Consider the following 14,192-nt stretch of genomic DNA (forward strand, 5'->3'; position numbering starts at 1 on the left):
TTTTTCAGCAAGAGTGAATGGTTTTGAGTGTAGACCTTCATTTTGACCTGAAAATAGGATGTTTGGGGAATTGGGTGAGACGTTATGGATTTGTGTTTACTGTTCTGAGAATATGAGGCATAGTTTCAAGAAATGTGTTTAAGCAATCAAGAAAAACTGTAACATATTAGTGATCAAAAATAGCTATATCAACAGTAGCCTAGCAAGTGCTAGATTCAATTTCTTCATATTTGGGGGAAATAATCGTTCACAGGTTTCCTGGTTTCTGCTTAAATAAACTATTATGTTTAGTTCCAAATGAGCTCCCTTTTTATATTACAGGCGTCCAAAAGCTTGCCCAACGTGTGTTGACCACTTCTCAAACTGCTGCATTTTGTTGATCTTAAATATCCACGTAGCCCACGCGACAACAATGTAACAACAATGTACACGCGCTGTGTGTGTGTGTGTGTGTGTGTGTGTGTGTGTGTGTGTGTGTGTAGTGTTAGTAGCCTATAGGCTAAAAAGCAGGTTTTTCGGGCTGCATTATCTGACTAAGATGCCAAACTCGACAAACTTGAATTTCTGAATGAAACGCGAAGACCCGGAAATAGTCTTCACGTGTTAGTGAAAAACACTGGTTGTACCAGTAAGAAGAGTTATTTTCTGAGAAAGGTAGGTTTGTACGATTATATTCATCCTCGTTATGTAAAGTTTGTCACACTTGGACGATCTTGTAAAGTGCTTCCGATTTATCATAAATGTTTTGTAGCATGTTGTGTTATTTAAGGCTCTTCTCTCTATTTTCCTTTTTATATTGCATGGTGGCTTTGGTAATGAGCAAAATGTAATAGCGATGTGTAAACATACTGTGCAGAGCTGAGAGACAAATTATTATTATTTAGCGACATGCTATAGAGACCTGATGTGCATCTCTCCCCTTGTGTTGTGGGATTTTTATTACAAAACAGTCCCTTCTATTAAATATGTGAGGTAGCTAAACATCGAAAGAATCTGGACTGGAGATAACTGTAGAAACAGAAAAGCGGGTAGAATATGAAATGAAACGAAATGGGCGAGGCTTCGCAGCCCGGAAGTTGTTTGACATTTGTGAGGAGCGAAATGTCTAAATAATAATTCGCCTATTTTAAATGCCCACTACGTATTTCAGTTCGAAGTATCTCAGTGTCATTATTCAATTATTGTCCAGACAGACAACCACTTGACGTCAACGGTGTTGTTACTTTGTTCATATTACTTTTCTCTGTGAGTGCTGGTCAGGATGGACTAATCACAACCGTTTTGTGATTGCTGGGTAATGATTTGTAAACAGCTGCTATTGCAGGTTTACATTTGTGTCAGGTAGTAGCGAAATAACACATTTTTATGATTTCAGTTTTAAGTAGAAAAAAATACAAATATGGCTAAATGGAAGATTTGGTTTTTAGAGCCCCATGTATCATCCCATGGAGAAACCCACTGAGCACACGTACAGATCCAAGTAGTGTTTTGTGCTTTATCTAGAAAGTTTCACATTCTAATATTGTGTACACCCACATTTTGACCTCCTCTGTAACCCCATTTCCAGCACAGGTGTTCTCACTATGGAGAGCCAGAAACAGGTGCTGGAGAGGCTGCGGGGTGCTTTCCGCTCAGGTGTGACCCGTCCCGTCCAGTTCCGTTTGACTCAACTGAAGGCCATGATGTCACTGTTTGAAGACAATGAAAAACTGATTTTGGAGGCTATGCATAAAGACCTTGCTAAGGTATAAACATGCACTGGTTCACACACAGGCACTTTTAAATTCGACACACAAATGATGCTTTAATCTTGTCTGTCCTGCAGCCCAAGTTTGAGGCAGTGCTGTCAGAGATTGAACTAGTGGTGAATGACATTTGCTGCACCATCAGCAACCTGCAAACCTGGATGCAGGACTCTTATGTGGGCACAAACTTGGTAAGATAATAATACAATTTCACGTACTGATATTTGAGCTATAACACTTACTAAATATTAAAATGTTCCAACAAATATTGTTTAATGGAAACCTTCCAAAAGTCTAGTCAATGCAGATGTGAGGTTGATCTCCCTGAAAATACTTTAATTTGTTGCGTCTCCCTATTTCATTTGTTTCTCAGGCAACAAAGCTGGATGACTGTTTTGTCCGCAGGGAGCCATTAGGTGTCGTTTTGATTATTGGAGCATGGAACTATCCTCTTCAGCTGATTATGTCACCTTTGATTGGTGCAATCGCTGCAGGTACCATCTATATCTTTTTCTGTTTCATAGCCATGGTCATGATAGTCTAGTGGTGTAATTTTATAGTATGTATTGGAGTCGGGTTCAAATACAATTATACTATAAATTGTATAATGAACCAAGCATTGCAATTGATCTTGACTGCAAGTCATTGCCCTGCAATTTCATTTTGAGATACCCTAACATGTTTCGGTTTCTCAAAAGGCTGATATTAAAATGGATATATCACACAAATCTCATTAAATGCTAAAAATCTTCAGTTGTGTTGTGTTGATAGAATAATATTTTGTACAATTTTCTTAACCACCCATAACCAAAATCCCTGTGATTCTGCATGAATCACGTTAGCAAAATGACCTATTTTGGCTTCAAAATGGTGAAATTCACCAAAAGGTGATAACTTTGGGTCATTATTATTATACTATTACATAAAAATTACATATAAGGGGTTATCCAAAATAAAATAATATACTTGTGAAGCTTAATTAGCAAATCAGTTGTGTATTTTTATTTTTCGTATTTTGAAAGTTGCATTAAAGTGGGCATGAAACAGAAAATGGGGATAGTCTTTTCTGTACTGTGACATATATCGTGAAATGACTTTTTGAACAAGAAATTTGATTGTATGGTCGTTGTGGTTTTGCTATTGCTGTGATGTCATGTGAGTGACAGGTTGTCCCGCCCTCACGCCAGTAAACACGTCATCAAAGAAGAGAAGACATGTCACTGCAAAAGGGAGAGGAAGTTATTATGATTGAAGATTACAAGGGCTCATGAATAAAAAAAATAATGATGTGCATAGATGCATAATTTGTAATAAACACTGCAATATTTCATAAAATATAAGAAATGCCCATTTTGATTTCATGGTGACTTCCATGAAAAAAATCACTAACAACGCCTTATATCACATCTGCAATATGTTTAATAGTAATATATTTTGTATTAGGTAACTGTGCGATTCTGAAGCCATCAGAAATAAGTCAAGCAACCGAAAAACTTCTTGCTGAACTCATTCCTAAGTACCTGTCCCAGGTAATATTTGGCAAAGACCCATATGATCTAACTTCACACTTCTTGGTCTCATGGTGCTACTGTGTTCATGATAAGGTCTGTAATGTGTGCCATGTGTGATTTGTCTTGTAGAAGTGTTATGCGGTCATTTGTGGCGGAGCAGAAGAGACCAAGACATTGCTGGAGAATAGATTTGATCATATTTTCTATACAGGTTAGAGTTTTCATTGTTATCAATGAAAGATTCAAGAAAAGCTGTCACCTTTCCATATTTGCTTCAACATCTCATGTCTTTTCTTCTCCAGGCTCGCAGTCAGTGGCCCGTTGCATCCTGCAGGCCGCAGCAGTTCACCTCACTCCAGTTACTCTGGAGCTGGGTGGCAAGTGCCCCTGTTTAATATATGGCCGGCTAGACATGAAAGCTGCTGCTAAGAGGCTGGTGTGGGCCAAGTTTTTCAATGCTGGACAGAGCTGTGTGGCTCCAGACTATGTTTTATGCACCGCTGAGACGAGAGAAATGCTGTTACCTTTTATAAAAGAGGCTCTGGAGAGCTTTTACGGATCTGAGCCCCAGCAAAGCCCAGACATGGGGCGTATTGTGACAGACAGGCACTGGAACCGACTGGTTGAGATGCTAAAAAAGTCTGAGGGAAAGGTAGTGATTGGAGGAGAGAGTGTCAAAGAGGCCAAGTACATTGGTAAGTAAAGTATATAGACAAAAAGTTTGGGATCAGTGAGATTTATTTTTATTTAGCAAGGATGCAATTGATCAAAAGAGACAAAGGCATATATTATGTTACATATGATTCGATAAAAAAAAGCTGTTCTTTTGAACTTTCAATCATTCAAAGCATATAGAAAAAATATATACCACCGTTTCTTTAAAAGATAGGAATATAAGAAATGATCACCAACGTATTCCATTACAGGAATAAATAGATTAAATTTTAACATGTATAGCCTATATTAATCATGATTAATCGCATCAAGTTTTTGTTTATATAATATGTATATGTATGTATATATTTATATTTATGTGTGTGTGTGACACACACACATACACACATATATATAAATATACACATACACACACACACACACATATATATATATATATATAAATATACACATAGACACACACACACACACACACACACACACACACACACACACACACACACACACACACACACACACACACACACACACATATATATATATATATATATATATATATATATATATAATATATATATGCATGCGCACATATATTATATAAACAAAATCTTTTATGTTAGATGTGATTAATTGTGATAAATTGATTTTACAGCACTAATATATATATATATATTGTAAAATCTCAATATTATTCTCAAGATTATTGTTTTTATTGTATTTTTTATCAAATAAATGCAGCCTGGGTAAGTCTTCTTTAAAAAAACGTTTTGTTTTTTAAAATCCTTTTGAAGTTCAGTGTATTGTATCATACTTATATACTGCTCTTATTATTACCTCTACGGTATGTAGTGTGCATTTTCTCGGATGACCTACTGAATTTCCTCAAATGTGCAGTATACATTTCCATAAAAAAGCAGCTAAGCTAGTAATACATTCTGAATTCTCTCTCTTTTACTTTTCCCGGACTATCTCAGCCCCTACTGTGGTCGTGGATGTAAAGGAGTCAGATGCTTTAATGCAGGAGGAGATTTTTGGCCCCATTCTCCCCATTCTGACCATCAAGTCTCTCGATGAAGGAATCAATTTCATGAACGAGAGGGAAAAGCCCTTGGCACTTTACGCCTTCTCTGATGAGTCTCAAGTAAGGAAGGAAAGAACAAAAGTCATTAACAAGATTAACAAAGTGAAGTGAGCTATGAATTGATGCATATCTTTATTTTTGTTAAGGTTATTGCTACAGTTCTGGAGAGGACCAGCAGTGGAGGCTTCTGTTCCAATGATGGAATAGCTCACATGACCCTTCCTGGTTTACCCTTTGGCGGAGTGGGTAAGTCGGAATGCATTTCTTTAATGTAATAACTGCAATGCATTTCTTCAGGTGAGTGAAGGCAAAATCTGACTTTTTGTTTGTGTTTGGCCCAGGTGCCAGTGGAATGGGCAACTACCACGGTCGCTGGAGCTTTGAGACATTCAGTCACAAGCGTGGCTGCATGCTGAGGGGCTGGGGGCTGGAGCGCGTCAATGTGCTGCGCTACCCCCCCTATACTGAAAGCAATCTCAGCTGGCTGCGCTGGGCCACCACTGCCAAGACGAAGGGGTGGGCATCATGCTCTCTTATGTGAGGGCTGTTATGTGTCTGATGCTGACAGATTCGCTGCAACCAGAGAACCAAAAACATGTCCCTTGGCTTTCACCAATGTTTGGTTACAGTGAGTCTGGTCACCGTGCGTTTGGCCTGCATCACAAACCTTGTCTTTCGGTTTTTAATTGTGATGTCATTCAAAACACCACCAGAGGTCAGCATTGAGATAAGTTGCTTCTTCGGGATGCTTCTGTGGTGAGAAAGAGGCCATTTACTTGATAATAATTTGTTTATTTTAACTACCATTGTTCTAATACACTACTTTTATGTGTTTATTCACATCTGTGGATTTAAAAAAATCCAGCCATAGGGAAATTTAATGAAATGGATCATCCATATTTGTAATTAAATACTGTAGTAAAAAAGGAACATGGATAGCATTATGTTTGGATACTTAATGAGGTAATTTAGTATCATATACTGCTACATATTTTGCTATAAAGTTTAGGGTTTTCTATTGGTGAATATATAGACGAAGCATTTATAGTTTATGAGTTGTATACTTGATGTGTCATTTTCATCTGTAAGGTTGACTACAAAAATAAAGTCTGACAAACATGTTTATCCTCAGGAAACATGATGGGGATTTATACTTGTGTGATTGCATTTGTTCATTATTCTTGGTTTTGTTTTTATTTTTTGGAATTTGGTTTATGTTGCAACCATGAATTCATTATAAAATTACATATCACAAATGTTTCATTGATATTTGACATAGTTGAAAAGTTTGGCGTCTGTAAGATTTTTTTTTGAATGTTTTTGAATGGAAGTCTCTTATTCTTTTTGGTTGTAATTCATTTGATAAAAAATATAGTAGAAATGTGAAATATTATAACAACTTAAAATTACTTTTAATGTGAAACTCTAAAAAGTTGAATATCGTGCAAAATTTCATTTATTTCAGTAATTCAACTTAAAAGGTGAAACTAATATTTTATATAGACTCATTACATGCAAAGTGAGATATTTCATGATTTTTAATGTGAAACTCAAAAAATGTGAATATCGTGCAAAATTTCATTTATTTCAGTAATTCAATTTTTTTAATTTGTGATGTCATTCAAAACACCACCAGAGGTCAGCATTGAGATAAGTTGCTTCTTCAAAAATTTTTATAATTTTGATGATTATGGCTTACAGCTTATGAAAACCCCAAATTCAAAATTATAATATTGTGAAAAGGTTTTCATAGCTGTAAGCCATAATCATCAAAATTATAACAAATAAAGGCTTGAAATATCTCACTTTGCATGTAATGAGTCTATACAATATATTAGTTTCACCTGTTAAGTTGAATTACTGAAATAAATGAACTTTTGCACGATATTAAAAAAAATCGAGTTTCACCTGTATTCCTGTAATGTCAAAGCTGGATTTTCAGCATCATTTACTCCAGTCTTCAGTGTCACATGATCCTTCAGAAATCATTATGATTTGCTGCTCAACAAACATTTCTCATTATTATCAATGTTAATATGTGTACTTTCTGTAGAAACCGTGATACATTTTTTTAAGATTCTTTGCTAAATAGTAAGTTCAAAAGAACAGCATTTATTTTAAATTGAAATAGTTTGAAACAATGTGAGTCTTTACTGTCACTTAAATTTTTTTAATGCATATTTGTATTAACTTCTTTAAATATATATATACACACCAACCCCAATATTTGAATAAGTGTACCTCTTAATATTCAGCAATATTATTGATCTGACTGTACTGACGCTGTAGTATGAGAATTGAATTGAGTTGGACAATGTCAACACTGTTTTCTTCAGAACTGATTTATAGATTAAATAAACTAAATGAATAGTTCATGATCTTCACAACAGAACTGAATCAACACTGAACTGACTTCTGCTGAAGAATGACACCAGTTTCTTTAGAGCTTTTTTACAGCAGAAATGAACAGTTTGCATCCATGAATCATTTTCCCGTGATCTCTGTAAAGCAGCTTTGAAAGTATATCTGTATTGTATAAAGTGCTATATAAATAAAGGTGACTTGACTTGACTCTGGTAAACTATTCTGATTTCATGAGCCTTAAATTCAACGTTTGTACTCTTTCAACTTTAGTAATATTAAAAAGAAAGAAAACCAACCTAATTTACCCGAAATTTTATTTGAATAACACTTGCTTCAAATCATTTTGACAGGGATTAGGCCTATATTAAACTGAGGGGCACATTTACAATCCAAAATATTTTATTGTGTGACATGGTAATACTCTGGTCAAATAATTTACAGACATCAAGTACTGTACTGTAATCTTGTGTTCCCATCTAGTTTGTTTGCAACAAACCTCATTTTTGCTAAGATATCTATATTTGCAGAATACAAAACTGAGGGCAGACTGAGTGTCATTACACTTGTATCTGTAATGTCCAGATTCCAGTACGGTGTCTCAGGACTAGACTTAGTGAGATAAAATGAAAGATACAAAAGGCAGGTCACAGGGTTCAGATATGATGTGTGAGCTGGTGACTGTCCCCTCAAACATCTGCCTGAAGAAACGCTGAACCAGCGATGCAGTAGTTGGCTCGCTCTGCTGGGAGTCTATTTCAGGGTTCAGGTTTGTACGAGGAGGGCGGGTTGCTGCCGGACTGGCCCAGCTCAGAGGCTTGAGGCTGAGGGGAGGTGGAGGCGCTTGCAGGGCTAGCGGGTTCTTTTTGAACAAGTTCTGGCTCGTCTTGCCCAGCCTGTGGTGGATGAACCAGGACCTTGTCGATAATCCCGAAATCCTGTGCTTCCATCGGGCTCATGTACCGGTCTCTCTCCATCACACCCTCTAAGCGGGGACAACAAAACTTGACGATGTCAGGAAGTAACACAATTCACCTTTGGCTAAGCCCCGCCCCCCTTAGTTACTGTTGCTACCTCCGACAACTTCATCTGGGCTCTGGTTTGGTATCAACATGGCTTATGCTGTGACGGCTCTTCCTGCTGAAATTTTATCAAACTTTTATAAAGCAGCAAATAAAGTGTCCGATAGAAGTAGGCAAAAGGGGCTGCAGTATGCGCTCGAAGGCTATATTCAAGACATACCGGTGAAACGCAAGCAACAACAAGGCATCCAAATAGAGGCAAAAGCATAACGGTCACAGTCAAAAAATGACCCACAGCATATCCTAATCGAGACGGAGGCTGGGACTCACAATATCAGGAGCAACACTGTTCATGCAAAGCTGAGTAGGTCTCTATTCACTTCTATAATCGTTATTACAAAGCAAACGGACTACGCGAGTATAAAGTTGTATTTATTAGCAGCGTGTTCTAGTGTATCAACAATTAGGGCAGAGAACCGAAATCATAACCTAAACAGCATAAAATTGTCTAACTAGTATAACTTCACAGTAAGGTTAAAAGCTAAATGTATCTTAGAGCAAAAGTGTGTTGTTGATCTTGAGGGGTTTCGCTGACTGAGGACGTCCACACAGTTTAATCCAAAAACGACACTTGTCAGGAATTTGACTTCGGTTTTGGGAAGGGGAAAAAACGGACACCCCCTCCAACCTCTCTGGGAAACGCGTATCTGTGTTACAAATGCCCCAGGCACAACGCTTAACCATATTTTTGATAAAACGACGACGTAATAGCCTGCCGAGACCAAAAATATGAGCCGCCTGCGTTGAAGTCAATGGAGCGCTGTGAAAAAGTGTCGGACCCTCTGTGGGAGCTCGTTCTTGGCTGCGCTGTGATTGGTCAATCTACATTCTAGGGCGTGGCTTAGCCAAAGGCGAATTACCCAATACAAAATAAAGTTATTATTATAATATTAATGAAAGGTTTGTAACAGCAACATTACCTATAATCTCCAATTTCTGCCCTGTGTGTTTGGAATAGATGTAGTTGATCTGTCTTTTCAGTTTGAGAATCTCCTCTGCCTGGATGGCAATATCGGTTGCTTGCCCCTGAAATTATAAATAGTGGCATTCAAGTTTTCGGCAAAGTTATGAAAGCAGCCCCCTCTTTTTTCTTCTTTTATCCCCCATTCTTACCCTTGCCCCTCCAGAGGGTTGGTGCACCATGATTCGGGCATTGGGCAGGGAATGTCTCATGCCTGCGGTTCCTGCGGCCAGAAGGAGACTGCCCATACTGGCAGCCTGGCCCACACACCAGGTAGAGATGGGATTTAAGATGTACTGCATGGTGTCATAGATCGCAAGTCCAGCCGTAACCACACCACCTGCAAGACGGAGACAAATATGCAGCTTAAAAAAAAAAAAAATGTATTCACTTTTGTTATATTACTTATTCTGTCTATTTCAGAATTGTTTTTGTGTGCTCATTATGACACTGTAAATATGTCACACTGAAAAGATTTTTTCTCAATTGTTTTCACAAGTGTTGTTTACATACAGCACATAGTAGTGCATAAATAAAATGTTTATTTTTGATCCAAAATTTGCCATCTCATTTATAGTACTATATTGTTGTGACTGCGAATTCCCAAACAGGATTCAATCAATCTCATCAGAAAAATCAGGACAGATTTAGACCATGCCATTGAATAAACCTGATAATCAAAGTACGAAACTGCTTCAATTTTTTTTTTCTGTCAATGCACTTATGTGTCTCTCACCAGGACTGTTGATATACATGTGAATAGGCTTATTGTTGCTCTCTGACTGAAGAAAGAGCAGTTGAGCGATGACCAGAGAAGCTACAGTGTCATCGATCTAGATAAAGAAAAGGACAGAAAAACAGGTAAGAAACAACTGGAAAAGGCTTTTTGGAAATCATTTTAGATCATTGAGTGTTTTCCTTGCACTTGAACGTACTGGACCCATAACACATATGATCCTCTCTCTAAGCAGCCTTGAGTAGATGTCATAGGCTCGCTCTCCTCGTCCCTGAAATAGACGAAAGACTAGCTGTCAAGTTCCTGCAACACTGAAAGCTGCATCTTTAATAAGTTAACCGTTCAATTTGCAGATAGTGGCTCTAAAGGTAACGTCTTGATACTAATCAGCACAAGGCAAGTAATGAACGTGCTTCAAGTGTACTCTTACCGTCTGCTCCACAACTATAGGTATAAGTGGACTTCTCCATGGCGCACTCAGATGAATGGACCGGTTGACTTTGAGTGCAGAAACACCACAATGTAAGACCCTCTAGAAAGACAACCGTTATTGTGGTGATGATCAGAGTCCGAAAAGAGAGTCAACATCATGTATCCAAGGTCGTTGGACATTTTATTGTCGAACTTGACATCACTGTGACGCTCAACGGAGCACAAATCAGCTTAATGATGACATTATTTTACGTGTCAATAAAAAAACGCTAATTTTGTGGAAATAAAACGAGCGAAATATTTAAGTCATAAACTTTACAGACACCAAGTAGTTTTACATAAAGCAATCCTGCTGGCAAACGAATATTTGTAACGTTACAATAGCGTGTCATAAATGTCATTGCTACTATAGTGAGGTAAGAGTTGTTTCACATACTGAGACACATTTTTTAAATTAATTCTTAATTTACAGAAGGCGGTTTAATACTCACACGTAACAACATGTTTTTGTTGAGCAACCCTCACGCGACCCCTATTGACCCGGATGTGATATATTCCGCAGCTTAGTGAAGCCAGAGACTCCTCTCATTGAAGAGAGATATGGGGAAGTCGAGAAAGTGTAACTGCTGATGCCTTGTTGCCTATCTTTGTTTTGTAATTGTTTATACACAAAGATTTGATTTTTGGGGGTGGATATAGAAAAAAATTCAGAAGTAAAACAGATAGCTAATATCCACAAGCTTTTCCAACACAAACATAGTATAATATGCAGAATAATTTAAAATGAGGCACATTTATATCTAAGCAAGGCATAATAAAGAGTGCAAAGGAGGCATGAAACTTTTTCCTGAGAAATTAGGTTGTTTTTTGTGGATTTTTATATCATATGTTTTCATCTTGTTAGTTTGTCTCTGCTACCACTAACATCTCTGGGTTTCATCTCAATGGGACTGGTACGTATATGCCAATAAAATAAAATAAACTGAGACATCTTCTCCGTTGCTTCCATTCAAACAGAACAGGAAATATATTTAGCTGACTTTGGAGGCTCCTCTTGGAAAAGGGCTCTGGTGAAGCGGATCCACATCAGAGAATGACGGGCTCTGTCCACATGGTGAAACTAGACGCGAACGCAAGATGGCGCAATTCACTGCAGAGATACTTTTATTCATAATCTTTACTTTTGTGTGAAGTAACTTTAAAGTGAAAAATGAATTGTCTTATTAGCATCCATGCTAAGTTATTAGTATAAGAATGCATTTACCCCACGTTTTCATTCGTTTGTCTTAGCCCGTGAAAACTAAAATTAAGTTGTTTGGACAGCTAACGTCCCCACATGAACAAAACAATTGTGTAATATAAATACAAATATTTAGAAAAAGAGGGTTGTGGGTAGAACTTAAGAAATATGATGATCTCATAAAACAACACAGGTCTACGGGGTTCGGGTTAATTATTTAACCTTTTTCTTGATAGTTTATAGCTGTCCTCATGCGCACATTGCGCAGTCGCTGCATAAAACACCGTCGGTTTCGAAGATAGAGGCGCAGTTGAGCCAGTTGTTGCCAAAGTCAGTCTCGTCTTGACATTTGTTCCAAACTTTCCCCGATCTGTCAGGAGACATGTCGAATAACAGCGCAAGCGGTGTGATAAGCTTGCAGAAAACCGTCAAGCAGCTGCGATTCGAAGCCGGGATCCGCAGAATTAAGGTGAGTGAGAATACAAAAATATAAAGCCCAAAAGATTGGGAATCTTTGCTAACAGGGTGTGACTTGACAGACCTGTCGATCCTGTCCGAACATCCTGCTACTTTGTGTAATTATCGTTGTTTTTAAAAATGTCTTGATCCTTTTGCGAGCTTTTACAACATATCTAATACAAATGAAGCATAATACCAAAAAGTATTTGATAACATAATGTTTTAGTTGTTTGCAAACTTCTACCGTAATGACTGAGTGTGTTTGTGTATTACCTTCGTTTTCTTACTTGCTTTTAATCGGATGTAATCAAACGTTGTCACCCAACAGTAATATTTCTAAGCGTTTGTAAAGTGTATAATAATCACAGTTCAACTTAAAAGGCGCCAACCTATTTTTCGTGCATAGTCGTGTTTGATACTCTCTCCACTCACTTCAGGCAGTAGCGCGCGCACGACACTGCTGTGTGTTGCGTGTCGCGCGCAGCGCACAGTGGAGCTCTTTGTTGATTGTGAGTGTGTGACAGTGTGACACAATCTCACATTTGTTTACCGGAATAATCCAAATCTATATTAGTTACTACAGGCCCCAAAGCACACTATTCTATAAACAACACAAGGCTTGTCCTTTATTAAATTTGTCATGAATCAAATAAACTCCGTAACTCCTGACCGTGTGATTTAGGAAAATGTGATGGCTAAAGGCTAATAAAGCCTTTATTGCGCCACAAACCACTTTTAGCTGTATGCATACATCCAGTACCAACCAAAAATTTGGACACCTTCTCCTTCAGTGTTTTTTTATTTTATTTTTATTTTCTACATTGTACATTAACACTGAAGGCAAGGCAAGTTTATTTAGCACATTGATTTCATACACCATGATAATTCATGAAGACATCCAAACTTTGAAAGAACACATATGGAATTAGTAAACAAACAAAAAAAGTGTAAAACAATCCAGAATATGTTTTATATTTTAGATTGTCCAAAGTAGAAAGCTTCATTTCATTTTGATGGCAGCTTGTCACACTCATGGCATTCTCTCATCAGATTCACAAGTTTGGATGTCTTTGGTATTAATGTTGAGAATAATACAAATAAAGAAAAACCACTGACGGAGAAGGTGTTTCTGTCTGTCTATATTTTATTTAATCTCTCCTTCCTCCTAGGTTTCTCAAGCTGCGGTAGATCTGAAGACTTTCTGCTTGCAAAATGCCCAGAAGGACCCTCTCCTCATGGGGGTACCATCCAGCGACAACCCCTTCCGACCCCCCAAATCATGTGCACTCTTCTGAGGTACCAACAATCAGCTCAGTGTTACTTGTTTTCTTTTCTGTACATTTCCTGTTTAACCGGAATGTGAGCAGGCATATGAACCTCTATCTCTCTCTTCCCTCTAAAGGAGTCATGAAGAATCTGGAGAAACTGAACATTCCTCTTTCACACAAATGTTTTTCACTACACTACCCTCAGTTCCCCTTTATCCTACAGCAGAGCTGGATCAGCACTATTACACTAAATTGTTTAATTTGTAAGCTGCATTGTGACTTGAAGTCTTGCACGTTCAATTATGTGATTTATGAAGAAACCCCCTGAAAGGTGGTTTAAAAAAGTGTTAATTTGTATACTGTTAATTAAGGACATACTAGTGCAAAACTTACATTAGTAGGTGGTTTCAGGAGGAAATTAAAGTGCTCAGTTAGTCAAACAGTCCATGTGAGAAGTGGTGGCACGTATGTAAAAATATGCAATACATTTCTTACTGTGTAGCCAAGTCAATTAGAATACCAGCCATAAACAAAACATAAACAAAAAATATTTCTTGTTGTAATTTGTTCGCTCCATGATGAAATACTGAATCTCTTTATTTGTTTATTGATATGATTATGCTTATACATGGGCAGTTATT

The 14,192-nt window shown here is 37.5% G+C and overlaps 2 protein-coding genes across 8 annotated transcripts; one reads left to right on the plus strand and one right to left on the minus strand.

Annotated features, from left to right (window-relative positions):
- Positions 1-299: 299 nt before the first annotated feature.
- Positions 300-7,594, plus strand: aldh3b1 (aldehyde dehydrogenase 3 family, member B1). 7 transcript variants are annotated; one of them, XM_079584527.1, is made up of 11 exons: positions 1,065-1,341; positions 1,428-1,480; positions 1,568-1,745; positions 1,826-1,936; positions 2,119-2,239; positions 3,189-3,274; positions 3,386-3,467; positions 3,559-3,951; positions 4,906-5,072; positions 5,159-5,258; positions 5,354-7,594. In XM_079584527.1, the coding sequence occupies exons 2-11, from the start codon at positions 1,434-1,436 to the stop codon at positions 5,551-5,553; spliced, it is 1,485 nt and encodes a 494-aa protein (XP_079440653.1). In that variant the 5' UTR covers positions 1,065-1,341; positions 1,428-1,433; the 3' UTR covers positions 5,554-7,594. The 7 variants fall into 7 exon arrangements, with proteins under 7 accessions (XP_079440654.1, XP_079440656.1, XP_079440655.1 ...); XM_079584526.1 differs by having other exon boundaries at positions 1,065-1,294; positions 1,376-1,480; XM_079584528.1 differs by lacking the exons at positions 1,065-1,341; positions 1,428-1,480 and adding an exon at positions 300-654.
- Positions 7,595-7,672: 78 nt separating this feature from the next.
- On the minus strand, positions 7,673-11,229 carry clpp (caseinolytic mitochondrial matrix peptidase proteolytic subunit). Its single transcript, XM_079585165.1, has 7 exons — positions 11,076-11,229; positions 10,583-10,684; positions 10,352-10,423; positions 10,153-10,249; positions 9,569-9,756; positions 9,376-9,481; positions 7,673-8,358 (listed from the first exon to the last, which is right to left on the minus strand). Exons 1-7 carry the CDS (start codon positions 11,085-11,087, stop codon positions 8,132-8,134), a joined length of 804 nt encoding a protein of 267 aa, XP_079441291.1. The 5' UTR covers positions 11,088-11,229; the 3' UTR covers positions 7,673-8,131.
- Positions 11,230-14,192: the final 2,963 nt, after the last annotated feature.

The sequence above is a fragment of the Phoxinus phoxinus genome (assembly GCF_949152265.1).
Source record: "Phoxinus phoxinus genome assembly, chromosome: 1".
NCBI lineage: Eukaryota > Metazoa > Chordata > Actinopteri > Cypriniformes > Leuciscidae > Phoxinus > Phoxinus phoxinus.